This window comes from Panthera tigris, chromosome D1, assembly GCF_018350195.1.
Source record: "Panthera tigris isolate Pti1 chromosome D1, P.tigris_Pti1_mat1.1, whole genome shotgun sequence".
Classification (NCBI taxonomy): Eukaryota; Metazoa; Chordata; class Mammalia; order Carnivora; family Felidae; genus Panthera; species Panthera tigris.
Window position 1 is genome coordinate 32,634,402 of NC_056669.1, and position 27,937 is coordinate 32,662,338.

The 27,937-nt window shown below is 37.2% G+C and overlaps 1 protein-coding gene across 1 annotated transcript in view; it reads right to left on the bottom strand.

Annotated features, from left to right (window-relative positions):
• Positions 1–1,385: 1,385 nt before the first annotated feature.
• Positions 1,386–27,937, bottom strand: part of ARHGAP42 (Rho GTPase activating protein 42) — a 309,496-nt gene continuing 282,944 nt past the window's right edge. Inside the window, exons 18-24 of the mRNA XM_007089137.3 lie at positions 25,336–25,495; positions 24,009–24,153; positions 22,397–22,777; positions 21,873–22,029; positions 19,885–19,947; positions 5,078–5,157; positions 1,386–4,661 (exon numbers count right to left, since the gene is read on the bottom strand). Of these exons, the coding sequence (XP_007089199.2) occupies positions 4,573–4,661; positions 5,078–5,157; positions 19,885–19,947; positions 21,873–22,029; positions 22,397–22,777; positions 24,009–24,153; positions 25,336–25,495 (1,075 nt within the window). The 3' untranslated portion in view covers positions 1,386–4,572. The remainder of the gene's footprint in view (positions 4,662–5,077; positions 5,158–19,884; positions 19,948–21,872; positions 22,030–22,396; positions 22,778–24,008; positions 24,154–25,335; positions 25,496–27,937) is intronic.

A 27,937-nucleotide genomic window follows, 5' to 3' on the forward strand; every position in this document is an offset into this window, starting at 1 on the left:
TGGGTGGATTCAAGGCAAAGTTAGGCTGCTCTCAACCCTGGAAGGGTAAAGACCAAAGGAAACATTGCTGAGAGATGGCAGATGGTACAAAGGGGAGAGAGAAAGTGGTCATCGAATTAAGTGGTGTCAGCACCTTTGGCCCCCCACCTGCCTCCAACACTTAATTTCCTCACATAGTCCTGTACATGAACATCTTGGATAATGGAGGATATTTATGTATGTAATAACTATAAGTGGCCCCTGACTTTTGAGACTCCTTAGTAAGCAAACAGATTCCACTCCTCCCTATAGCACCAAGAAATGTTCAGTCTCTGAACCTGGCATGTGTTTTGAGTGCCAGGGAGGGAAATGATGACCTATTGCGTTCCCTAACTAATACAACAGCTTCTAACCACTGATCTAGAATATTCACATCAGTTTTCTGTCAATGGCTCACTATGAGTGCTGTCAAAATTCTTAATTGAAATTCCTTATTTTAAGCAGTGGGTACAGCTACTATAAAAAATAAAAAGCCCTCTTTATTGATCTGATCCTCTAAAAGACCATGTCAGTTATAAGCCAGAGTTCTTCTGCGATTACTACCAAGTAGAACTTGCACATCTAAAGCAGGGAGATTTTGGTGACAACGAATGGATACAGTAAATGTGTTTGGGAAATGTAAGACTAGTTGATAAATACCTGGCAATAAGTCTGTAGATTAACAGGAGACAGGCAGGACATAGATTATTCAAAAAGGTTCATTTGTAAAAATTGTTTTGACTTTGGAAGGTAACCAAAAAAGATAGGAAGCAAAAGTAAACATCAATTTACTATTCCCACCCTAAGTGGGAAAACTTTAGTCAAGTGCAAAATAACTTCTGGATAATAGTAAAGTCTCTGTTTTCTTCTTTAACAGGGAGATATGATTTTGGGGTCCTACTTAATGATTAGGTTATTGAGTTAACCTGTTATTAGGTCATAGTAACAGCTGCAAATTAAAAAGTTATTATAAAAACAAAGAACAAAATCTGACCCTAACCAGTCTGCCTCTAACTTGTGAGTCAGTTAAGTGTAATTCAAGTTGGGGCTCTAAATGCTAATTAAAGCATCCTAAATACATTTTGAGGGGTATACTACAAACACAGTTGTCTCAGAGAAGGCTCTGAGGGACTCTTCTACACCAGCATCCATATGAATGCTACCCTTTTTGTTTCAGAAACAGATGCAGACCTGAAGAATGAGGCTGGGAGTAACAAGGTGATTGAGGTTATTGTCAAAGGATTACAGGCCAGATTTTTTTTCCTTACAACTTAATGGATTTTTTTTTTTTTTTTTTTTGTTCAACCTAGTTGATTTTTAAAAGGAGTACCACAATATGTAAAACCAATTATCATAGAATAAGAATAGTCATTATATATCTTTATTTTTCCTATTTGGAAATTTGGATAGTTTGAGACTGTAAAGTACATTTTTTTTTTTTCTTCACCGTTCCTGAAAGAGCTAGCAAAGAAGCCATTGTTAAAAGACCTGGTTACACTCATTCACATTACAAAGTACAGAGAGTCAACACAACTACCAAAGCCACTCAAATCAAACAAGAAGAAATGGCACTTCCTCATACTTCATGGACTTCACAGGAATACAAAGATTATTTTACTTTTCACACATTTACACATAACACAAGAAAAACCTTCAGTTAACTGACTAGTGTCTATAAATGTGGTAGGAGTTATGGCATAACAAAAGAGTCACCTGTTAAATACATAAATGTTTTGTACTCGAGGATATTTTTACATAGTACACAAGATGATTGACATAGACTTATCAACTCTTCCTCATACTGATTATACTGTAAGCAGTGTTTAGGGTGTGCACATTGTGTGTTTTGGAGATGTAGAGGTGGCAATTCTAACCTATCTTCACATTATCCCTGAAATACTAAGGTTTCATCATTGAACTGTGGTTAAATTTTTAAGTGTGATTGTCTTTCAATGACTGTCATTACCTCTTGTGTAATTAATATTCCATGTAATTTAGAGCACATGTCTTGATTTTCTCAATGCTCATGAATACCTTTTCTGTGGGAAACTTATTTCTAAGGAAAAGCAGTATATGGCCATGACTTGCTTAACACATGTAATCAATACGAAGAAAAAAGGACCATCGCCATAAATCTGTAAGATTAAAACTTCAAAGAAAGGTACAATTTGAACAAGCACTTACACTTTTGTTTCAAAAAAGGGACCACAGTAAGTAATGCTACAATAAATGTATAGTAATGCCTTAGTATATAATAAAGGAGAGTTGGGCTTCATCCATGTCCTATACAACAAAAGCTTTAATTCCTCACTAATTGTCAGTGGAATTAGCTCACAGACAACTCAGAGGAAAGAACACTCTGGTCTGTGTTAAAATAAAATGAACGTTGAGATTTCTCTATGTTGTAGCAAATGAAGTGGAATTCTGAATCTTTCTTTGGAGTCAAGTTGATCTTTGCAAGGTAATCAATTTGCCATTAAGACATTCTAATCTAGTAGGATGTCAGATGATGGCAAAGGCATTTAAACTGAGGGTGTCATATAAACGTAGGGACTGGAACATTGGAGGGATTGCCTTCTGTTCCAGCAGAAGGTAGTCAAGCTATCAGCAATGTTATTATTACTAGGAAAAGGCCACCAAGGATCTAGAGACCAAAAAGCTCTAGCAACACCTGATCATAAGTATACAAAGATCAAAAGCAGGAGGTAAAAAATAAACATTTATCAGATTTTTTTTCATTATATTACTAATTTTTATAATATTAAATATTTTTCATCCCTTTATTCAATGTACTGGTGTTTATTTCTGATTTTGACTCTGTCTGCAAAAAGAGCTTTATGCAGTCAATACCTGAGTGTCTGTACATGGAGAAATCTGAAGTAACAAGTAAAATATCATGTCCCAGTGGACCAGTGCTGTGGCCATCAATGGCAAGTAACCAGCTTTTTGGAATCTTAAGAGGAGAGGCTCTTTGCCACATGCAGATATTTATAGAGATAATATATTAGAATAATTGAAATAGAAATAATGGTTGATGCACGACCAGATGTTGATGATCTATTTAAATGGGTAGTGAATATCTATTTCTACACTCTATAAATTCAGTGAAATTCCTAATAAAAGCTATAAATTGAAAGGCATGAAATAAAGTCAGGTACAGATTTTATTCCTGCTAAAGATGATTAAACAATTTTAAATTCTGAGGCTAAAGATTATGTAAGAATCCTGTACCTTTATGTTTGGTTTTTATTGCAACTAAGTATAGAATTTAAAAGAATTTAAGCATACTTTTATCTTTAAAAAAATCTTTATCATCTGTACAAGAATTTCTCAAAAGCCAATATTAGATATCAATAAAATACATTGACACTTTATAGTCTTACAAGTAGAATTTAGGCTGCTGCCTTAAAAATCCACTTTTTACATTGTTTTCATTTTATTATATTTTTTGATGCCACTGTAATGCCACTATCAGATGATATGTGCATATGACTTACCAGTATTTATATGTTAATGCGGTAAAATTTCATTAAATCCCAAAGTTATAGAGATAGTTTTATATATCCTCTAAACCAGGCATCAGCAAACTATTACCCATGAGTCAAATCTGGCCCGCCACTAGTTTTACATGGCCTAACAGCTAAAATATTTCTATTTTTCAATAGATTTTAAGAATGAGAATTTCAAAAATTTTCAAACTGCAGAGTCCATAAATAAAGTTGTATTGGCACTAAGCCTTATTCATTTGCTTATTCATTATCTATGAGTGCTTTCTGCTACAATGGCAGTTGAGTACTGTAGTAAAGACCTTTAGGGTATACAAAACCCCCAAATATTTACTATCAGGTCTTGACAGAAATAGTTTGCTAATCCCCACTCTATACCCATAGAAGGCATCTGGAATGCTGAATGGAGTGTTTATATTGAAATCAGTGTATGACTTAACTTGGTTTCATTTATAGACATCATTTACATTATTCCTTTTGAATATCATCATCTACTTGGTAAACAAATAAAAATAAACTTAACGTTAAAAAAAAAAAAAACAACTTATTTCCTTGAAATGTTTAGGACCAGCAAAACAATGACATAGAAAAGAAAGAAATTCGTAAGAAAAAATAATGAATGAACAATTTAAATTACATGTTAACTAATGATTTCAAGGTTCCTCAGAGAATTCCAGACAGTATCTGAAAATCCTTACAGCAAATTTCTAGTTTCCAAATTTCTGGGATATAGTACTTAACACAGTATTCTACAATTGTTATGGAAAAGACAATGCACAGAGTTAGTTATCAAAGACAAGTGTGGGGGCAAGATTTTAAAATAAGAAACCAGTCAAGAAGTAAAAATTAAAAGAATGGCATGGCTAACAATTTATGCATTTTTTTTCTTTTTCATTTATAGGGAGCTACATGGTCTGCTGGTGTAGAACTTGATAGAAATTTACGTTTCATTTAGTGGGATGATTCCCATATCTGTGTCAGATAAAATCATAGCACTTATTATTGTTACCATGGATACCATGAAGATACTGCCATCCACTAAACAGTATTAGAGGAAGACAACATAATTTTCTGGAACTAGTCCTGTTTTGCCTTCATAAGTTGCCTTCAACCATCCTGGTTCCACTGATGGGTATACTGGCAAAAAATGAAAAAAAATGTCATTCAATCAGCATTAGCTTCAAATAATTATATACACAAATGGGTAAAAATGCACATCAGATTGCATAAATATACTCAAGTTGTCAAAACAATGTCAAAGCACCTTTAAGGCTGGAAATGTCCTCTGCATTCAATCTCTCTTCCTCCCCAATCCCTCCCATCCTTCCATCTCTCCTATCTCCCCCCATTTCTTCTTCCTTCTCTCTCCCTCTCTTTCATATATAGGAGGAAACTGGGCTCCAGAGAAATATAGTGTATTAACTTGTACAGGTTATGAGAGGCAAGGGCTAGAGCAGATTCTGAGTCTCCTGGCTTCTACTTTAGCTATAAGAAGCTACTCCTTCATCATCCCCATGATAATAAACTTAAGCAAAGGGAATGGGTATACTTACCATTAGAAAATATTGCCCCCTGTGGGAAAGAAAGTTCATGGCTGTGCTCTGCTTTACAAGAGTACATGGCTTTGGCTTGGCTGAAAGAGCAAAAAGTAATTTATAAAATACACAGCTCTCAACAAAAATACATTTATACTTCAAATCATTTGTAAAAAATAATATTAGTTTTTAGTTGTAACTGGAGTATAATATACATCAAGTACACATATAAGTATGCATAAGAGCATTTTTCACAAAGCAAAAACACTGACATCATACCAAAAACCCTTCTTGTGTTTCTAGGAAATGTCTCCAAGGGTAACCAACCTGGCTCCTAACAGCACAAGCTGGTTTTAAAGAACACTATTATTATATAATTGCTAATATGCTGGCAAACAGACCATTTTTACACCTATATAGAGGTTCATAGGTACCCTGTAGCTTTTTTCCTACTTTCTATCAGAGGTGAGACCCAAAAATTAAAAGGCCTACAGGATATGGTAAATAAATTAAGTGTACATGAGATAGGAAAAAGAATAGAATAAATTGATGATAAATGGCAACCAACAATAGCCTCATTGTCAGGAAAACAATGAGGATAGATGGAGGCTTTGCAAACCAGAGCCTATACCCATCTCCTAAAGTGGGAAGCCAATATTCAGCTCCCAACATCTGCTGCCATATGAGAATTCAGACTCAATGTAGCCAGATACTCTAGTTTCTTAAGAGAAAACAGAATTTCAGAATTTTATATGTGATATATTTAAAAATATTTGAGCCAACACTAAAAAGCCATCATCTGAGGCTGCTTATCAAATCACTAGTCAAGTCACCTTCATTCGACAACATCCAATTACCTTCATATGATGTGCAAGTTATGCTGATTTCACCTACTTCTCACCATCTCTATCACAACCAGAGCCCAAGCCAAAATCATTTCTGGTGTGGCTCACAGAATGGCTTCCTACCTTTCTAAATCCTCTAGGCCTCTTGTTTTGTCTACTTAAAATCCATTCTATACAGAGCAGCCAGTTTGAAAAAGGTTCTGATGATTGTGTGACGACCACATTATTTCCCTGAAAACAACCCTTCAACTGGTTTCCAACTCCTGCTTCCATACTGTGAACAATCAGGTACCTGTTAGTATCTCCTGCTTCTTCTGTACCTACCTGCTCATCTACTATACTCCATTCACACTGGCCTGCTTTTACCTCCTCAAACATGCCAAAGTCATTCTCACCCCAGGGCTTTGCCCTGACATGTTTTCCCCTTGATCTAAACATGGTTGTTCACTTCTAGTTCATCTTAAATTTCCTACGTTTTGCTAAAAGTTAGGTCTTCCTGACCACACACTCTAAAACAGCTGCCTAGGCAACTATCATATTCTCCTGTTTTAAGTTTGCATGGCATTAGTATCTGGTATTCTGTTGTTACTGTTGATATTTCTATAACCTTCTTCAATTAGAATGCAACTTCCATGAATGAGGCCTGATGCTTAGTAACTCAATAAATATTTGCTGAATCAATGAATGGAAAAAAAAAGTTAAGAAGCTCTGGGCTCTGTTTCATACACAGTGAGTCCTTTTAAATATTGAAGGCACCCTGTCTTTCCTCCCTGAGGGCCCAGTACTTTATCTACAAAGAAGCATCAGCAGTGTTTGCTATCTACAGCTCTCTCAAAGAGCAGTGTACATTATTATTTCACTTCCCTGTTGGAGCTGGATAATGGGTCTTATTCCCTACACTTCCAGAATGAGGCTAGGTCATTTAAACCGGGTTTCCAAAAAGTTATCTGAAAATTAGAAAGCTTATGGAGAAAAAATATGGTCCTACCCTCAGAATCTATTTCATGAGGTTTAAGTCTCAGGTTGTACTTTCAGAAAGTCTGCTAGGATAGCCTAGGAGAGCCTGCAGCAGGCAGATTTAGGAATGACTACTAGCCCACACAGAACACTTCTCAGGGCTGCATCATGCAAGGAAGAATTGAGGAAGTACAGGGCTCTACACTAAAGAAGAATCATATGTACGTGTGTGTATGTACATGCAGGCACATGAATGTATGTGCTGGCTGACACGGGTGTGGGGGGGTGGGGGAAGAGGATACTACCAAGTTATGAAGACTTGTAAGAATCAGACCATGATAATCCTAAATAAAAAAAAATATATATTAGTTTTTCCTATAAATCTTCTAGTCAATTACAATCATTTGATCTAATTTGGTATGATTTGATCTAATATGATCTGATAGCTGAAATAATTGAGAGTCCCAGAACCATTTCTCTAAAAATATGTGTTTTTCAAAAAAACCAAATTTTCTAACGGCAACAATTTTCTCTAATATTAAGTCCTACTGCTTTGAATCATTAATCTAAGAGATGCATAAGGAAATAATTTCCAGTTATAGAAATGATTAAGATATAATAATCCTGGGGTGCCTGTGTGGCTTAGCCAGTTAAGCCTCCAAGTCTTGATTTTGGCTCAGGTCATGATATCTGGATTCATGAGTTCGAGCTCTGCATTGAGTTCCGTGCTAACAGTGCAGAGCCTGCTTGAGATTCTCTCTCCCTATCTCTCTCTACCCCTCCCCTTACTCTCACTCTCTCAAAATAAATAAATAAACTTAAAAAAAGATATAATAATCATTGCAATGATATACTTTTTGAAATTATATACTGAATACAACTAAACTATTTTTGTAAATATTTCAGATATGAATGTTCTCTCTATAGTGTTTTATGGAATTGGATAGCAAGGGGGAGGCATGTAGAATAATTATATCACAAAATAAAGATATTGTTGTATGTGTCAAAAATACACAGCACAAAATAATATCTGTCCTGACTTTTCAATCATCTGTGCATATGACTAGACAGGTATAATTTTCTTCTGCTGAGATCTGTAACTACAGGTGTTAACTCAGCAGAAAGCTTTGATGATTTAATGTAGATGTCTGTGACTGTGAAGTTTTCTCTTCAGGTGCTAATGCTTCCTCTTTTATTGCCTTGGTATATTGAAGAAGATGTGAAAATAATACTGTCACCTATTAGGTCTTTCTTCAGAAGATCCTAATATTCTTTGAAAAGGATTCTGAAAATCTTGCTTCTTATTGCATGGGAGAGTAGGTAATCACACTCAGCATGCTGAAAGCTATTTCTTCCCTTATCATCCAGAGAATGATCTGTTCATGAGATTCATTCCTAATTCTATACACTATTACTAATGAGTAAACTTACAGAGCTTTGATAAGTGTGCAAAATTCACAATGCTTATCTTAATCATAAGCTATGATTGATCAAAATTGATACAATATTTTCTGGAGGGTCACTTAATGATACACACATACACAAACACACACACACACGTATATTTTTTGTATGAAGGAAGGAGGAATGAACCTAGATATAGTTAAAAAGATGCCAACGTAGTAGTAACATATAGAAAAGCTAAAAACAAAAAAATCAAAACCTAAGTCTTCATCAGAAGATTTAAAAACACCAACCCAAATAAAGCATCAGGCAGCTAATTTAAATAATAATGTAGAAGAACACATGGCATAAAACAATATTAGCCTGTAAGGCAATTATTTTATAAAAAAATATGTCCTTGCAAGGCCCCTAAATTGCCCATGACTATTTACAATAAATACTACATTTGCTTCTGGGCCACTGGTTGGAGATTTTTTAAAATTAGTCACATGTTCCTTTTTTACGCTTTTGTCAACAAATACTGGCTGTTTCTGGCTTAGATATCTGAGTGAATACTGAATGCCTCAATGTTAAAGAACTCCCATGGACGCTTGTAAAGCTGCTTATGTAAAAGGCACGTGCATTGCAACTCCATTGAAAATGAAGTGAAAAAGTGAGTAACAAAATCTTTTTAAGTTAAAAATGTATTATTTTATTCATTTATCCAACAACTTTGTTGAGCATCTTTTCTCTGTTGGGTACTATTTTGGAGCAATACAGCGAGCACCACCTTCATAATTCCTTTTCTGTGTTTATCATAGAGGAGTGGTTCACAAAGTATAGTCAAGGGGAACCTGGATGGATGGGTAGGTAGGGCCCTGAGAGGACATTGCTCTGAGAGCAAATGAAGTATATACGAGAATCCATTTATATTCTAGTATGCCATGTTTTAAAGAGGTCTACAAAAATGTTAAATAATGTAGCTCTTTGTTTTAAAAAATATTTTCATAAAATTTATTTATATTCATATGTAATGGCCTTTTAAAAAATCTTTGTTATTGTATTAATGGTGCTTTGATGGGATTAAGGAAGAGAGGTGTCAGTTCCTGAGCTCTCAGCAGTCACCATCATTAAGGAATGGAAGCTGACTGCAGCACGTTCAGTATATGGCAACAACAGAGGAGGAGTGGGCTTCCATGTGGTCTGGGTTAGTGTTGGATGTGAAACAATTTCTGTTGTTTTCAAAACACATTAAAAATATGGCCTTTGGAAGAGGAAAGTGGTGGGGAGGTTAGACCCTATTGTGATCTAGGGGTAGGCACATAAACTCTCTGCCTAGGTTTTATAGAAAAGGGTGACCCCCAAATGTTGTAGGACTTGTGATCATCAGGTGACTTAGGTGATAGGAGTTTGGATTTTGAAAGGAAACAGGCATTTTGCTTGGTTCATCTTCTATATGTAGAAATGAAGTCCAAGAGAAATTAAAGTTACAGCAGAGTCAGGCTAGAAACTACCTCTCCTGATTGTTGGTCTAGAACATTTGTGGTGACTATTTGAATGTCATCTGTGAAGTCTCTTAATATCAGTGAAAAAAAATCACATCTATTATTGATAATTGCTGACAGTAAATAAGAGTAAATAATCAGAATTCTGTCTTCCAACAACAAAGCATGTTACTGTTACACCTCTTTAGTTGCATTAACTTATTGATATTTTTACTAAATTCATAAATATTTTTAAATTGCTCAGTTTAAATTTCTAGTAAATATAAATAGATATAATCCACATAAACAAAAGCTCTTTAGAGGTTCTCAATGTTTTCTTTTTCTTTAGTGTATAAAGGTGTTCTGAGACCAAAAATTTCAAGAACCATGGTCATAGATGAGATTAGGTGGTTGTGAACCAAAATGTTAACTGAGGTTATCTTCAGGTGGTGAGATAAGAGGTGGCTTTCCTTTACTTTTTTAAAATTTATTAGTACTACCCACATTCTCTAAGAGAAAAAAAAATGTTATTCTTAAAAATAATGCATTCTTTTGTGTTTCTTAATGTAGCACAATACTTTATGTTATGTGTATCTTACATGTGTACTGTGCTTTAAATCAATGACAGCCTTCTTAAATCTCAAACTCACTGGACGAGAAGACTTTGTTGAGTTTTGCTTTGGTGCTTTGCAATTATAAACAAAACACTGGTTTTATTTTTTTCAACACTGCTTTTAAATTATGATAATAGAAATATGTGATTGCTTATAATGAGCCAGGCACTCTCAATTTTCCTAATTCTCAACCATATAATTCTCAATTCAACCTTCAGAAGATATTTGTAAATCTTGCGTAAATTATATTATGTTAAAGTGGATCTTCCCCTCCGCCCAAATTTAACTGACATTTAGGTGAAGGCTTTAAAAGTACTATTTTCCACATATTTTATAATGGTGAAACAGAGCCTAGTGACATTTGGTTTTTGAAGGCATTGTATATAACCAATGTCTACTTAAGGATGTGCTAGGCACTAAGACATTTTTCTCTGTTCAAATGACTATCAAAAACAGTATTTCTTGGTACATAAAAACCATTTGGGGATGTTGTCAAAAATTCATATTCTCCAGGCTTCAGTCTCAGATATTCTGGTTTACAGAGTCTGCAGCAACTCAGGAATCTTCATATTAACAAGTCTTATAGGTCAAGCTCCTTGCAGAGTGATCCCTCCCACTCCACTGAACCTGATTTCTTCAAGATTTCCAGTGATGCCTTAGAGATTAAAACCAGTGTCCTCCTCTAATGATCTCCTTGACACTTTTGCTTCTACCACGTTGACCATTACTTCTCTTTATCATTTCTTCACACTCACATGCTTGACCCTTAAATAAAACCATTCACCAAAGACCAATGCTCAGATATTTTTCCTTTTTCACTCAATAAGCTCCATCATTGAGTAGCCTCAGCTTTATTTATGCAGTATAACTGCTGTATGGAAGTTTCTCAAATGGCATCAAACACCATGCCCTCCGCTGGTTCCAGTTGCACATTTCTAACTGCCTGTCAATGTTCCTCAGGCTCCTTGAACATTATGGTCAACATTTCCTTTCCTCTCCTATATACTCACAAGCTAAGATCAGAAGCTAAATTTCCATTCTTTTTGACAGTCAGTCTCAAAGACTTGGAATTTTCTTTACCTATCGTTATTCCCAAAGTATCCAAGCAGTTGCCCAATCCTGGTCTGATCCACAAAATTCTCCTTATGGTTTTTCATGCTTTTGTTACTGCCCTAATTAAGGCCCTTTAAACCTTACAAATTCCATCCTAGACGGCCAACTGTTCTCTCCCCTTCACAACCTCCTAGAAAAGCCACTTGAGTGATCTATTCAAGCGCACCCATGATTAGATCACCCCTTTGTTCAATGACTCAGTCTACAGTAACTCCCAGAAGTGTTACTTTCCTGTTGTTCAAAGCCATCCACTGAAATCTCCCATTAGGTCTCTTTCCCAAACATGGCTAGTCGTCCTACTGCCTACTACTGGGTTCAATCATTCTTCAAGGTCCAATTCAAGGATACCCCTGAGCTCCCTAGAAAGAAAGCAAAATAGACTTTGTAGGAGGTTAGTATGGGAAATGCCCCCAATTTCTATCTGTTTTTCACTTGTATTTAATGGTATAAAATAGTATCAGGTGATTGCCAATGGTTAGTGATTTAGTAACATTAATATATTAGAGGCTTCAATATCTTAAGCGAGCACTTTAAATAACAATAATAATAGTTACCATCATAGACCATCTACAGAGAACTTAGCAAGTTTTGCAAATAAATTGTAGTGTACATTCATAAGAATTTGTCAAGGGCAGAATTATGATATTCATTTTATAGATAAAGAAAATATTTTTCGAATATGGCGGTGTAGGAGGACGCTGGGCTCACCGCGCGTCCTGCTGATCACTTAGATTCCACCTACACCTGCCGAAATAACCCAGAAAACCACCAGAAGACTAGCAGAATGGAGTCTCTGGAGCCAAGCGCGGACGAGAGGCCCATGGAAGAAGGTAGGAAGGGCGGAGAGGCGGTGCACGCTGCACGGACTGCTGGGAGGGAGCCGGGGTGGAGGGGCAGCCTGCCGGCCAAGCAGAGCCCCCCCGAGTCTGGCTGGCAAAAGCGGAGGGGTCGGACGGAGTGTGTTCCGACAGCAAGCGGGACTTGACATCTGGAACGTTATAAGCTAACAGCTCTGCTCCAAGAACGGGAGGGAGAGTTGTTGAACCCCAGACGACAGAGCTCACCTTGGTGGGGAACAAAGGTGCTCACCAGTGCCATCTCCCTCGCTCATCCCCCAGCCGAAATCCCAAAGGGAACTTGCTTGCACCGCACAAACACCCAACGCTGTGCTTCTGCGGAGCCATCCCTTCTGCGGGTCTGACTCCCTCCCGGTGCCCCAGGGCCCCTCCCGAAGCAGATCTCCGAAGGAAAAGCGAGCTGAACCTGCCCCTCCCGCCCCTGTGCACCTTGCCGATACACCCCAGTTAATATGCCAGATCCCCAGCACCACAAGCCTGGCAGTGTGCAAGTAGCCCAGACAGTCCATGCCACCCCACAGTGAATCCCGCCCCTAGGAGAGGGGAGAGAAGGTACATACCAGTCTGACTGTGGCCACAGCGTTGGGCTGGGGGCAGACATCAGGTCTGACTGCGGCCCCGCCCACCAACGCAAGTTATTCAAGACAGCACAGGGGAAGTGCCCCGCAGTCCCACACCACTCCAGGGACTATCCAAAATGACGAAACGGAAGAATTCCCCTCAGAAAAACGTCCAGGAAATAACAACAGCTAACAAACTGATCAAAAATGATTTAAACAATATAACAGAAAGTGAATTTAGAATAATAGTCATCAAATTAATCGCTGGGCTTGAAAAGAGTATAAAGGACAGCAGAGAATCTCTTGCTATGGAGATCAAGGGATTAAGGAATAGCCAGGAGGAGCTAAAAAATGCTATCAACGAACTGCAAAACAAAATGGAGACAACTACGGCTCGAAGAGGCAGAGGAGAGAATAGGTGAACTAGAAGATAAAATTATGGAAAAAGAAGAAGCTGAGAAAAAGATAAAAAAATCCAGGAGTATGAGGGGAAAATTAGAGAACTACGTGATGCACTAAAGAGAAATAATATACGCATAATTGGTATTTCAGAGGAGGAAGAGAGAGGCAAAGGTGCTGAAGGTGTACTTGAAGAAATAATAGCTGAGAACTTCCCGGATCTGGGGAAGGAAAAAGGCACTGAAATCCAAGAGGCACAGACAACTCCCTTCAGACATAACTTGAATCAATCTTCTGCACAACATATCATAGTGAAACTGGAAAAATACAAGGATAAAGAGAAAATTCTGAAAGCAGCTAGAGATAAACGTATAAAGGATAAAGGATACGTATAAAGGAAACGTATAAAGGATAAACATATAAAGGGAGACCTATAAGACTCGTGACTGATTTCTCTACTGAAACTTGGCAGCCCAGAAAGGAATGGCAGGAGATCTTCAATGCGATGAACAGAAAAAAAAAATATTCAGCCAAGAATCCTTTATCCAGCAAGTCTTCATTTAGAATAGAAGGAGAGATAAAGGTCTTCCGAAACAAACAAAAACTGAAGGAATTCGTCACCACTAAACCAGCCCTACAAGAGATCCTAAGGGGGATCCTGTGAGACAAAGTACCGGAGATATCGCTACAAGCATGAAACCTACAGACATCACAATGACTCTAAACCCATATCTTTCTATAACACTGAATGTAAATGGACTAAATGCGCCAAGCAAAAGACATAGGGTATCAGAATGGATAAAAAAACAAGACCCATCTATTTGCTGTCTACAAGAGACTCATTTTAGACCTGAGGACACCTTCAGATTGAGAGTGAAGGGATGGAGAACTATTTATCATGCCACTGAAAGGCAGAAGAAAGCTGGAGTAGCCATACTTATATCAGACAAACTAGACTTTAAATTAAAGGCTATAACAAGAGATGAAGAAGGGCATTATATAATAATCACAGGGTCTATCCATCAGGAAGAGCTAACAATTATAAATGTCTATGCGCCGAATACAGGAGCCCACAAATATATAAAACAATTACTCATAAACATAAGCAACCTTATTGATAAGAATGTGGTAATTGCAGGGGACTTTAACACTCCACTTACAGAAATGGATAGATCATCTAGACACACGGTCAATAAAGAAACAAGAGCCCTGAATGATACATTGGATCAGATGGACTTGACAGATATATTTAGAACTCTGCATCCCAAAGCAACAGAATATACTTTCTTCTTGAGTGCACATGGAACATTCTCCAAGATAGATCACATACTGGGTCACAAAACAGCTCTTCATAAGTATACAAGAATTGAGATAATACCATGCATACTTTCAGACCACAATGTTATGAAGCCTGAAATCACAGGAAAAAGTCTGGAAAACCTCCAAAAGCATGGAAGTTAAAGAACACCCTTCTAAAAAATGAATGGGTCAACCAGACAATTAGAGAAGAAATTAAAAAATATATGGAAACAAATGAAAATGAAAATACAACAATCCAAATGCTTTGGGATGCAGTGAAGGCAGTCCTGAGAGGAAAATACATTGCAATCCAGGCCTATCTCAAGAAACAAGAAATATCCCAAATACAAAATCTAACAGCACACCTAAAGGAAATAGAAGCAGAACAGCAAAGACAGCCTAAATCCAGCAGAAGAAGAGAAATAATAAAGATCAGAGCAGAAATAAACAATAGGGAATCTAAAAAAAGTGTAGAGCAGATCAACGAAACCAAGAGTTGGTTTTTTGAAAAAATAAACAAAATTGATGAACCTCTAGCCAGGCTTCTCAAAAAGAAAAGGGAGATGACCCAAATAGATAAAATCACGAATGAAAATGGAATTATTACAACCAATCCCTCAGAGATACAAGCAATTATCAGGGAATACTATGAAAAATTATATGCCAACAAACTGGACAACCTGGAAGAAATGGACAAATTCCTAAACACCCACACACTTCCAGAACTCAATCAGGAGGAAATAGAAAGGTTTAACAGACCCATAACCAGCAAAGAAATTGAATCAGTCATCAAAAATCTCCCAACAAATAAGAGTCCAGGACCAGATGGCTTCCCAGGGGAGTTCTACCAGATGTTTAAAGCAGAAATAATACCTATCCTTCTCAAGGTATTCCAAAAAATAGAAAGGGAACGGGAACTTCCAGACTCATTCTATGAAGCCAGTATTACTTTGATTCCTAAACCAGACAGAGACCCAGTAAAAAAAGAGAACTACAGGCCAATATCCCTGATGAATATGGATGCAAAAATTCTTAATAAGATACTAGCAAATCGAATTCAACAGCATATAAAAAGAATTATTCACCATGATCAAGTGGGATTCATTCCCGGGATGCAGGGCTGGTTCAATATTCGCAAATGAATCAATGTGATACATCACATTAATAAAAGAAAAGAACCATATGATCCTGTCAATTGATGCAGAAAAGGCATTTGACAAAATTCAGCAACATTTCTTAATAAAAACCCTCGAGAAAGTCGGGATAGAAGGAACATACTTAAAGATCATAAAAGCCATTTATGAAAAGCCCACAGCTAATATCATCCTTCATGGGGAAAAACTGAGAGCTTTTGCCCTGAGATCAGGAACATGACAGGGATGTCCACTCTCACCGCTGTTGTTTAACATAGTGTTGGAAGCGCTAGCATCAGCAATCAGACAACAAAAGGAAATCAAAGGCATCAAAATTGGCAAAGATGAAGTCAAGCTTTCACTTTTTGCAGATGACATGAGATTATACATGGAAAATCTGACAGACTCCACCAGAAGTCTGCTAGAACTGATACATGAATTCAGCAAAGTTGCAGGATACAAAATCAATGTACAGAAATCAGTTGCATTCTTATACGCTAATAATGAAGCAACAGAAAGACAAATAAAGAAACTGATCCCATTCACAATTGCGCCAAAAGCATAAAATACCTAGGAATAAATCTAACCAAAGATGTACAAGATCAGTATGCTGAAAACTATAGAAGGCTTATGAAAGAAATTGAAGAAGATATAAAGAAATGGAAAAACATTCCTTGCTCATGGATTGGAAGAATAAATATTGTCAAAATGTCAATAGTACCCAAAGCTATCTACACATTCAATGAATCCCAATCAATTGCACCAGCATTCTTCTCAAAACTAGAATAAGCAATCCTAAAATTCATATGGAACCACAAAAGGCCCCGAATAGCCAAAGTAATTTTGAAGAAGAAGACCAAAGCAGGAGGCATCACAATCCCAGACTTTAGCCTCTACTATAAAGCTGTCATCATCAAGACAGCATGGTATTGGCACAAAAATAGACACATAGACCAATGGAATAGAATAGAAACCCCAGAACTAGACCCACAGACGTATGGCCAACTCATCTTTGACAAAGCAGGAAAGAATATCCAATGGAAAAAAGACAGTCTCTTTAACAAATGGTGCTGGGAGAACTGGACAGCAACATGCAGAAGATTGAAACTAGACCACTTTCTCACACCATTCACAAAAATAAACTCAAAATCGATAAAGGACCTGAATGTGACACAGGAAACCATCAAAACCCTAGAGAAGAAAGCAGGAAAAGACCACTGTGACCTCAGCCGTAGCAATTTCTTACTTGACACATCCCCAAAGGCAAGGGAATTAAAAGCAAAAATGAACTACTGGGATCTTATGAAAAAAAAAGCTTCTTCACAGCAAAGGAAACAACCAACAAAACTAAAAGGCAACCAACGGAATGGGAAAAGATATTTGCAAATGACATATCGGACAAAGGGCTAGTATCCAAAATCTATAAAGAGCTCACCAAACTCCACACCCAAAAAGCAAATAACCCAGTGAAGAAATGGGCAGAAAACATGAATAGACACTTCTCTAAAGAAGACATCCAGATGGCCAACAGGCACATGAAAAGTTGCTTAACGTCGCTCCTTATCAGGGAAATACAAATCAAAACCACACTCAGATATCAACTCACGCCAGTCAGAGTGGCCAAAATGAACAAATCAGGAGACTATAGATGCTGGCGAGGATGTGGAGAAACGGGAACCCTCTTGCAATGTTGGTGGGAATGCAAATTGGTGCAGCCACTCTGGAAAACAGTGTGGAGGTTCCTCAAAAAATTAAAAATAGACCTACCCTATGACCCAGCAATAGCACTGCTAGGAATTTACCCAAGGGATACAGGAGTACTGATGCATAGGGGCCCTTGTACCCCAATGTTTATAGCAGCACTCTCAACAATAGCCAAATTATGGAAAGAGCCTAAATGTCCATCAACTGATGAATGGATAAAGAAATTGTGGTTTATATACACAATGGAGTACTACGTGGCAATGAGAAAGAATGAAATATGGCCCTTTGTAGCAACGTGGATGGAACTGGAGAGTGTGATGCTAAGTGAAATAAGCCATACAGAGAAAGACAGATACCATATGGTTTCACTCTTATGTGGGTCCTGAGATACTTAACAGAAACCCATGGGGGAGGGGAAGGACAAAAAAAAAGAGGTTAGAGTGGGAGAGAGCCAAAGCATAAGAGACTCTTAAAAACTGAGAACAAACTGAGGGTTGATGGGGGGTGGGAGGGAGGGGAGGGTGGGTGATGCGTATTGAGGAGGGCACCTTTTGGGATGAGCACTGAGCATTGTATGGAAACCAATTTGACAATAAACTTCATATATTGAAAAAAAAAAAGAAAATATTTTTCCTAAATATGTAACTCCAAGGTTACTGCAACTAGAAAGAGGTAGACCAAGAATTTAAACGTAGGTCTATCTGACCCTGATATTTGTTGTGTTCCACTGGGCCTGTCTTTTGGTGAAAAGCTATGACACCATCAACAAGTGCTGTGGAACTGTTGACAAATAATGACTCCAACCTTCAATGTATTGAGAAGCTCTAAGTTTATGCTGACAGCCTATTAGAAGTTGATTTAGAGTATAATATAAAAGCATACTAAAAATGCATAGGTTCATTGTTGAACATCTCACTATTTGACAGTATTCTGATTTACTTGATTAATAGCTTGTTTTCTTAAAGCTTAAAGGATTATCTCTTTGATTACATAACTTGAGCTCTTACAGGTTGTTTAGAGCTTCATAGTAAAAGGACTCCACCTACAGGAGCAATTCAATGATATAGCAAGACAGAAGTAGCAAAGTTAAATCCCATACACTAAGGTCTAAAAATGATGACAGTTTCAGAGAACTGATGTTTGCTCTGATATGCACAGTACCTGGTTTTCACCAAATCTTGAACAAAGGGAAGAAGGTGAAGATACTATGGATGGAGCTAAGGTAAATGAAATTACTCTGGGATTTGTTACATAAGTTCCGTGGATCAACCAACATACCTGTAAGATACCAAAGTGGCTCAACTCTGTGAAGTCAAAAGCATTGATACACAAAGACCCCTGCTAGGTCTTGTGAGAAAAAAAAAAACAAAACAGAAGTTGAAGGTCACTGTTATCCCTAGTAACTAGCAACAGCCCAATATTGTGTAGGTATTTAGTAAATGCCTACTGCTGAAAAAGTACACATACTTTAAAAGGGTCAATAAAATTCTATGGTTGAACAATCTTTTTTAAAAAATTTAATTCCCATATAGTTAACAGTGTTATATTTTTTTCAGGTGTACAACAGTGGTTAAATATAGTGATACTTCAATTAACTGTGGTTCTTTTACTTCAAAACCTCAATTATCCAAGTATGAATGGGAAGCTCGAAATTCCCTTGTGCATCCAAAGGAAAAATCAAAGTTTATTCTTCAAGTGGTCTCATTTATATGCTCTTTTAATAACAAGCATTTATTAAATGACACATACCTCTACTAGCTGCTGATTGTAAAACAAAACAAAAAACCAGAAATATCAAAATACTAAAAAATTCCATTATTTCAGACATATTCAGATAAAAAACCAAAGCCCACTGTGGATGAGAAGAATCAATTTTACAAGGGGAGGAGAGGAAAGCAAAACCTTAGAAGCAAGCACATTAATAGCAGTAAGATGCAACAACCTGCGTCTTTTTTACAACAGAGTGAAAGGTAAAATCTGGAAACCCTGAATGAAGTACTGCACTCAAAAAAAGAGCAGTTTAGATCAATCAGCCTAGAGCAACCCAGTGGCCATTAATAATAAGCAAATTTGTAATGCATGTTCATAAAACTTGTTCCAGAAAAAGTTCTGTAACTTTTAAAAGTCATGAATATACCTTTGAAAACTTTCCACAAATTGTCATCAAAGGAGTCTTTAGTATGCAAAAGGTTATGACAACTTGTATCTTTTAGAAAACTTGTTTAGAACTCTTCCTTTGTGAAGATTTTAGTAAATAAGGCATCAGTGGAACAGTCTGAGAGGCTATATGCTGTTTATAGACATGATCTTCCCCCCCACCCCCACGCCCCGTGTGCAAGACAGTGAGTGTGGATTTCACCATCTGCAGAACTGAAGGTCAGAGCTGTCAAAGATGACTCAGTATGTCAACAAAAAGCAACAATGTCACCACTACTTTATTTATTTATTTTTTCATTTTAAGGGTTTTGAGAACTTACCGCCCAGAAGAATCCAGTTTAAGTGAACCAACATTTTCAAACAGTTGGGCTTTTGCTGCCACACTGAAAATAATTTTAAAATGCGATTTTCATTAAAATAAAAATTATATTATTCAGTTCAAAGTATAATTCAGGGTTATAACTTAACACAAACCAAAAATAATTAGTTAAGAACTATCCTCAAAATTTGATCTGAATTTTAATTGTTTTAAGATTTAATGTGGCAGAAATTTTTAGATCTAGTCTCCAGCTCATAGAGTACCAGATGTAATAAACCTATAGCTACCTCCCCTTCCCTTGGGGATCTTACTGTTCTCATCTTTTCTACTTCAAAAAACTATGGGAACAGTAAAAAAGAACATTTTCTCCCCACTCAGCTTCTGGCAGTGATTTTGACTCCTGTGGAGCCACAGGGTAGAATCAAATCATCAAGACAAAGAACTGTTGTTCATTCTGATAGCTAAGACAAAACTAATTCTAAAATGTTTCATTTTTTAAATTTGAACACAGTTCCTATAAAGTGAAAAGAGGGAACTCTGAAAATACGGTCAATGAATACATCTGTGGATTCAAATCTTATTTCAAGTCATGGGAGGCTAGGCACTGTCTATTTGAAAAAGTGAGACTATATTAAAACTAAGGCACCAGGGGTAATTAGAAAAGTTTCTATATTTACTAGAAGAGAATATCAAATTCCTTGAATGATATTTTAAACTAGATTTTAACATGTATCTTATTTCTTTAATTGATCAACTTTTCTCCCAAAACCTAGCCAGTTGATAATCAGAAGGTTCATTTTATACGTAATATGGAATACACTTTATCTCAATTTTAATTCATACTTTGTCAGTACAGTTGTAAGACAGAAGTGAATCTTCTCTTTCCCTCACAAAGGATGGAGTTTATATTCTCTCATCTCCCTTGACATATTGGCTTAAAATTTAATTTCCCTTAATGGCTAGAACTATACATACCGGGCAGTAGACAGATATCAAATATAGTATTGGTCTATATAGTGGTACTTGGATTTCTGACCAAGAGAGATAATGTATGGTAAACACACTCTGAAAATAAAAGGTTCTTGTCAAAGAAGGTGATGAACGAATGAATTTAAGACACTGTTTCTATGGAAACAGGCTTAGTGAAATGCCTTACTGGACTTTCAATGAATAATTAAACTGGTTCCTTAACTTTCCAAGTATTAGTTCTCATTATCTCTAAAATGAGGTTTCTACTACCTACTGTGGAAGTACATGAAGGACATTAAGAGATAACATATGTAAAGATGCCCAGTAATAGCTCATATGGCATTTGGAAAACTCAGTAAGTCAGGAAAACAAAATGAAAGGGATAACAACTTTCCTGTTTAGATTTTGCTTGTTTATCTAAGTTCTTTTCTTTGTCCCCTTCTTATTTACATCGATGTACCTATCCTATCTGCCTTTATACTCCTGGCTGATATCTTTTGAATAGAAGTACCCCCTCTCACCTTTCAAGCTCCTGTTCTCCATGAGCTTATTTAAATCAGTGAATACTCAGATAGGGGAGACAGATGATGGAGAGGAGAGAAAATAAACCCTCACTATCTACACAGTAGTTGTATTTCTAACAAGGAGGTGGGGAAGTTGAGATATAAGGACAGTTTGCTCAGCTGAGAGGTAAATGTCTAGCTTTTAGAATGTATACTTTGAAAACCCAGAACTATTACATTATACATCTATTCTCATGTCCTTAAATTAAGCCATTGTTCTGCTTTGTAAGGCAAGTGACTGAAATTGTATGTGTCTGTATATGTATACACATACATACTTTAAGCCTATTCTAACTTGTACATCATTTGTAGAAGGGGATAGGGTCCTACAGAAGATGGTTGTTCCTACTCTGCAGATGAGGTATTCAGTTGTGGGATTCCTAAGGGTTCTTTTGGATATACTCAACTCCTGTGTATCCCTGGAAGATACAACAAATACACACTCTCTCTCACTTACACAGAGCCAGGTCGCTGGTAGCCATTGTTTGAGGCAGTGTCTAGCCTTAACCTCCTGCACATTTTTGGAGGCAGGTCTGGGTTTGGTGGGGCTTTGGGCATCTCTTTGCAACCTACAGAAGTTAAGCTTTGAATGGATCCACAGTAGCTCTTGTTTCCTAAAAAGAAAGCCCAAGAAAACAGGCAAGGTGCTATCAGACAAAATAATAGCAGTAACACAGTACATGCTCATAACAAAAGGAAGTGTTTTTTCTAAGCCCAAATGAGAAGGTACAGAATGTTCTTTGAGCACAGCAGCCCATCATTCAGGGAGATCACAATCTATAGTAATTACAAAGACATCACCTCACAGAGATGGAAATAACCAGGAAAGAAGTCACAGTGCACAGGAGTTTTAAATATCCTAGCTCAGGAACAGCATTGTTAGCCCCTTCACCATTAACTTTTCCCTGCTTAATCATGTTGAGCAATTCGGCAAGTGGCACAGAGACAATGACATTTTACATAAGCTCAAATCTGGTTTACCTTCAGCTGCAGAGATGGATCTGAGAGAGGAAGCGGAGGCTCTTTTCAGTCCTGAAAGCCCATAAGGCCCTTTCTTGACCAGGTCTACGGGTGGGGAACCATCCCCGGGGCTGGTGACCGAGGCAACACTCTGGCAATCTGATTCTGCATCTGTTTTGGTCGCATCCTCTTTAGAACTTGATTCAGGACTAGTTGTCCAGAGTCCAAGACTTTTCTGTCCATTGGAGGGTGATGGGGATACAATCCAAGGAATTCCTCCAGATTTCTCCCTGGCCTGGCAGGAAGCAGACTTGGTTGTGCTGTTTTGTTCAGAGGAATGAGAGGAGAGGGACTCGATGCTCCCCATGGGCGTGCTGTCTGGGCTGCTGCTGTAAGAGTCACCTGAGCGGAAGCAGGAGCGAGAAAACAACAGGGACCTTCTACTGAGAACAATACAACCCAAACCCTTCCACATTCTCCAACGCACGTGTGCCCTGTGGCCACCTGAATTGACCCCACTGTCCCCACTGAATTGACAGATCTTTACCCAGTATGGAGAACTTTTCTCAGTTCTAAGAAAGGCTGTAAAACGTGCATTTTAACTTAGCGAATGCATTTTTTAATACTATTCAAGGGAGATTTTACATGTACCCTGACCCTATGAAATAATGTTACTTCTTAAAGGATGGGGGTTGACTCAAATTCAGACAAAATTTGCTTCTGAAAAAGAACTCACAAGTAGTACAAATATGATTCTTTGATGACATTATAAGAGATCAATGGAAAGAGGGATATTAAAAGATCTGTTTCTGCCTTTTTTTACTTTTCTCATGTTATAATGCATCTGATTCTTTCTTCATTCAAAGTCACCAGTAATGTCAGCTGCAAATTATACACTGCTCACATTTTTAAAAGAAAAGACTTTTTCTTTTCCTACCAAGATTATAGCAACATAAGAAACTGGCTATTTAACAGATTATTTTTTAATGTTCGTAAAACTATAATAATTTGAACATATCTAAATTAAAAATTAGTATTTTTTGTTAAGTACTGACTGTGAGAAAAATTGGGAGGCTTAAGGGTATAAAGTAAAATAAGAACAGCCACAAATTTAACATCCACTGTGGGCTTAAGCTGCCACCCACTTCACTGTGGTGTTGGGTTCAGAACAGGAAGTTAGTGATAATGTGTAGTGTGGTTTCTCTATTTATTTCTTTTTTCTCTCTCTCTCTCAGACACTTTGATACCCAAGAGATGATGCTTTAAGGACATAATGTGATAGGAAGAAAGAAACTGACGGTTTCAGCCAGAATTTTTCTTGCTTTCTTCTCTACCTCTTTAACAATAGGACAAAACCTGCTACAAAGTAGTACCTGATGTTCTTAATCACAGTTGCAGAAAAAAGGGCACTGAGCAAACTACTTTTTTTTTCCTTTGTAGTAGTAATGAATTTGTTTGTTCAAAGTACCTTGTAACTATACTGACAAAGAATATATAAATGTGGGGGGGGGGTGTTTGGGAGACAGTATCATTAAGATCATCTTCTATTTATTTCTACCCTAATTATCAAAAAGGTGAAGTAAGGCTAAATCAAAGAATGAAGAAAGCTTCTCCCTAAAGCAGTCACACTTACTGTCAGGTTCTGCCAAGCACGGTGTATACCTTCCTCTGGGCTTCCTAGAACCTGTGGAAAGGCAGATTGCTCTTGTCCTTCGGGATCCAGATCGAGACTGAGGCTGAGGAAGAGGAATGCTTGGGTCTGGGGCAGTATGAAAAATCTACATACAAAAAAAAACAAACAAATGGATAGAGGTCAGTAAAAGGGGGAATTGCCATTTTCATGATAAAATTATATTTTAGAGTTATTAAATAATCTCAGAACCATTTGCTATTTAATCAGCTTCATGGTAAGAGATGCTTGATACAAAAAATATACTACAGCAATTATACTTTTCTTTTCCACTTACACTAAGTAATGTTCCTTCTCTGTGTTTTCTTTTTTATCCTCTCCAATTTCCCAACAATGAATTTCAGAATATTTTCCAATACTTTTAAAGAAACCTTTCAAATATGAACAAATGTCTGTGTCAAGATATCTTGACTCTATTCTGTGATATTTTATTTCTCACTTCATGCTGAACATAGCCTGAAGGGAAAAGGCTCATTCCATATCACTTCCAAGTCAAGCAGTTCCTTGCTTCTCAGGAAAAGGTGCTGTCACGAATGTGACATGCTGCAGGTAGAGGTCTGTACTCGGCTACAGAATTCCCCCATGTGGTCTTGGGTTGTGAGTGCTTAAAATCTTAGATAAATGAAGGATATTCTTCTACAGGTACCAGGAAGGGACTAAGGGAAGGAGAGGGGCATAGTCTTTCACAAACACTAGACCAGGCATAAATGAATCACAAATGTTTTGATGTTTAATGGCTGCATTTGCTTAATAATCCAATCAATTTGACTTTCCCAATTTCCATTTCCACAGTTATTCTAAGATCTCAATCTTGTTAAAGAAACCATGTTTAAGGAGTGGATGTAGAGAGGACTTTAAGACTCTGTTCCTGGAATTCTTTTGCTTTATTGAGAATATCACTGTTGTCAAGTCTAATTCCAGGGAGATAAAAAGGTTAAAAATAGACTTAATTACCAAGTGATTCTAACAAATTTCTCTCAATATGAGTGAAAAATTCACCACATAAATACTAAAGAAGAAAATCTTAAAAAGTAAATGATGTAAAAGGAAAGGAAATCATTTACCTGGAGAATTTTGAGAAGCATTTAAAAACTAAACAAGAAAAAAGGAAATCAATGTCCTCATGAAGAAGCAATTTATACAAAATGGACAGGACTGATACTTTATAAGAATCTGAGATCACAATGAACTCATAGATAATACAAACAGAAAATTCCTTCCTAAAAGCAAAATACAAGATTTGATACTTCAACATGAAAATTCAGCTTACCTTTTCATAGTGCTCTATCAGAATTTCAACCACAATATTCTGAAATTTAATATTCATCATGGCAGCCACAGTTTCTTCTTGTGCTCGCATTAGAGTTGGGCCAAATATGACACCAAGGTTTGAGACAGTCATGAGATTTTGTTGGCTGTGTAGTGATACTCTGCAAATACAAGCAACAAAAATAACATAAGTTAAAAGTTTAATAAATATGAAAGGTTCTCATTTATCAAATTTGTGGCATAAATAGAATGTAAAATATGCCATTATAGGTTAATTTTCCCAAATTGTCAGGTTTAGCTACTCCCAATTGTCATGAGTGGGTATAGCCTAAAAAGACATAAAAAGTTAAAATTAGCTAAGTAAAATTAATTACAAAGGTTAATTAAAGGAATAAATCTTGGGGCGCCTGAGTGGCTCAGTCGGTTAAACATCTGACTTCAGCTCAGGTCATGATCTCACAGTTCGTGAGTTCAAGCCCCGCGTTGGGCTCTGGACAGGCAGCTTGGAGCCTGGAACCTGGAGCCTGCTTTGGCTTCTGTGTCTCCCTCTCTGCCCCTCCCCCATCTCTCTCTCAAAAAATAAATAAACATTAAAGGAATAAATCTTGATATCCTAAATAGAGTACAATTATCCTGCAGAGATTATCAACTGTTAGGTATTCTCTAGGGCACTATACTTCTTTTAGAACAGATGGTTCAAATTTGGTTGGTTGGAATTATATTCAGATATGCTAAACATATTATTGAGTACCTAGTGCCAGGCATTTTCATAGACATTATTTCATTTAATCCTCCCAGAAAGTCAGTTTTTCCTATTATGTAGGTTAAAAACCTCCTAAAGTAAAAATGATGTACTCAAGGTCACAGAAAATTAGGGACGGAGATGCTCTTTCAATTCAGGTTTTCTGAATAGAAGTCTGTGGTTTTCTTAAGCTCCCTACATAAGACAACTGGCCAATGCAAGTTTCTATCCTTCCTTTTTTTCCTTCCTTATTTCCTTCCATCCATCCACCCATCCATCTATCCATTCATTCAAAACTTCCCTCAGTGCCTCCTTAGGGCTGGGCACTGTGGTTGGCAAACAGTAAAAGAAGGAGATGTGGTCACATCAATGCTGGCTTAAAAATGGAAATGAAAGAAAAAGCCTCTGGTATTACTGACTTTAGCAAAGTAATCCCAGTAACTATCAAAACTGACTTTGACTAGGGGTGCCTGGGTGGCTCAGTCAGTTGGGTCTGACTTCGGCTTGGGTCATGATCTCATGGCTTGTGAGTTCAAGCCCTATGTCGGGTTCTGTGCTGACAGCTTAGAATCTGGAGCCTACTTTGGATTCTGTGTCTCCCTCTCGCTGCCCCTCCTCTGCTCATGCTCTGTCTCTCTCTCTCTCAAGAATAAATAATAAAACATTAAAAAAATGACTTTGACTACTTAATTTGGGAATTGGACATATTCCTAAAAGAAAACCTCATTCATTAGACCAATCTTCTAGGTTACACACTGCCTTTTCTATCTTACTTCCAGGCATGTTGTTAAAATATGAAGTTCTAGAAAGGAGCACTGAACACAAGATCATGGTTATACCTGACTAAGTGTGCATCACTAACTACATTCCATAAGCAAAAGTAAAATTTTATGGGGAATCCAGGATTTTGAATACCTACGTAAATCCTAGCACAGGACCGGAAGAGCTAGCTGACTGTCTCACTTACTGAATTTTTCCCTTGTGCCTGAGAAAGCACTAGTTAAGAAGCTCTTGGTTAGAATAAGAAGTTTCATTCCACATTTCCTTTTTATATAGACAAATATTATATATTTACTGTTTAGTATGTATTAAAGAATCTACTAAGAAAGTAGTATGTAAAGGTACTGAGTCTGCCTGCATTTAAAGCTTGGATCCATCCAACTTCGAAGCTGGGTGCAATTAGACAAGTTATTTAATAACTCTAGGCTTCAGTTTCCTCATCTATAAAGAATAACTATCCCTATAGGGTTGATAAAATTAAATAATGAGTTACAGGAAATATGATCTCAACTAACAGTCTTCCTTGTAATGAAATTGGCTTTAGGCACTCTTGCTAAAATGTAAGAGTTCCTGGTAGTATGAATAAACTGGAATACAATTAATATTAAACTCATGGGGAGTGAATTTGGAATTCTTAAAAAAATGGTTTTGAAAAGGTGAGTTTATGATTGTGTTGCTCAAGAGATGGAATATTTTGATGAGCAATTTTCTCTTCACTGAATTTCCCTTCCGCTGAGCTAACTCAATCAATATAGACACTTATCACCTCACATTTCAGCTATTTCTGCACCTCATTTCCTCAACTTGTTGTATGGAACAGACACCCAATTGCCCTTTTAAAAATTCAAAGTTAGAGGGGCGCCTGGGTGGCTCAGTTGGTTAAGCATCTGACTTTGGCTCAAGTCATGATCACATGGTTTGTGAGTCTGAGCCCGCGTTGGGCTCTGTGCTGACAGCTCAGAGCCTGGAACCTGCCTCAGATTGTGTGTGTGTGTCTCTCTCTCTCTGCAACACCCCCACCCCCACACTCACACTCTGTATTTCTCTCTCTTTAACATTTTTTTTTTAAATATTCAAAGTT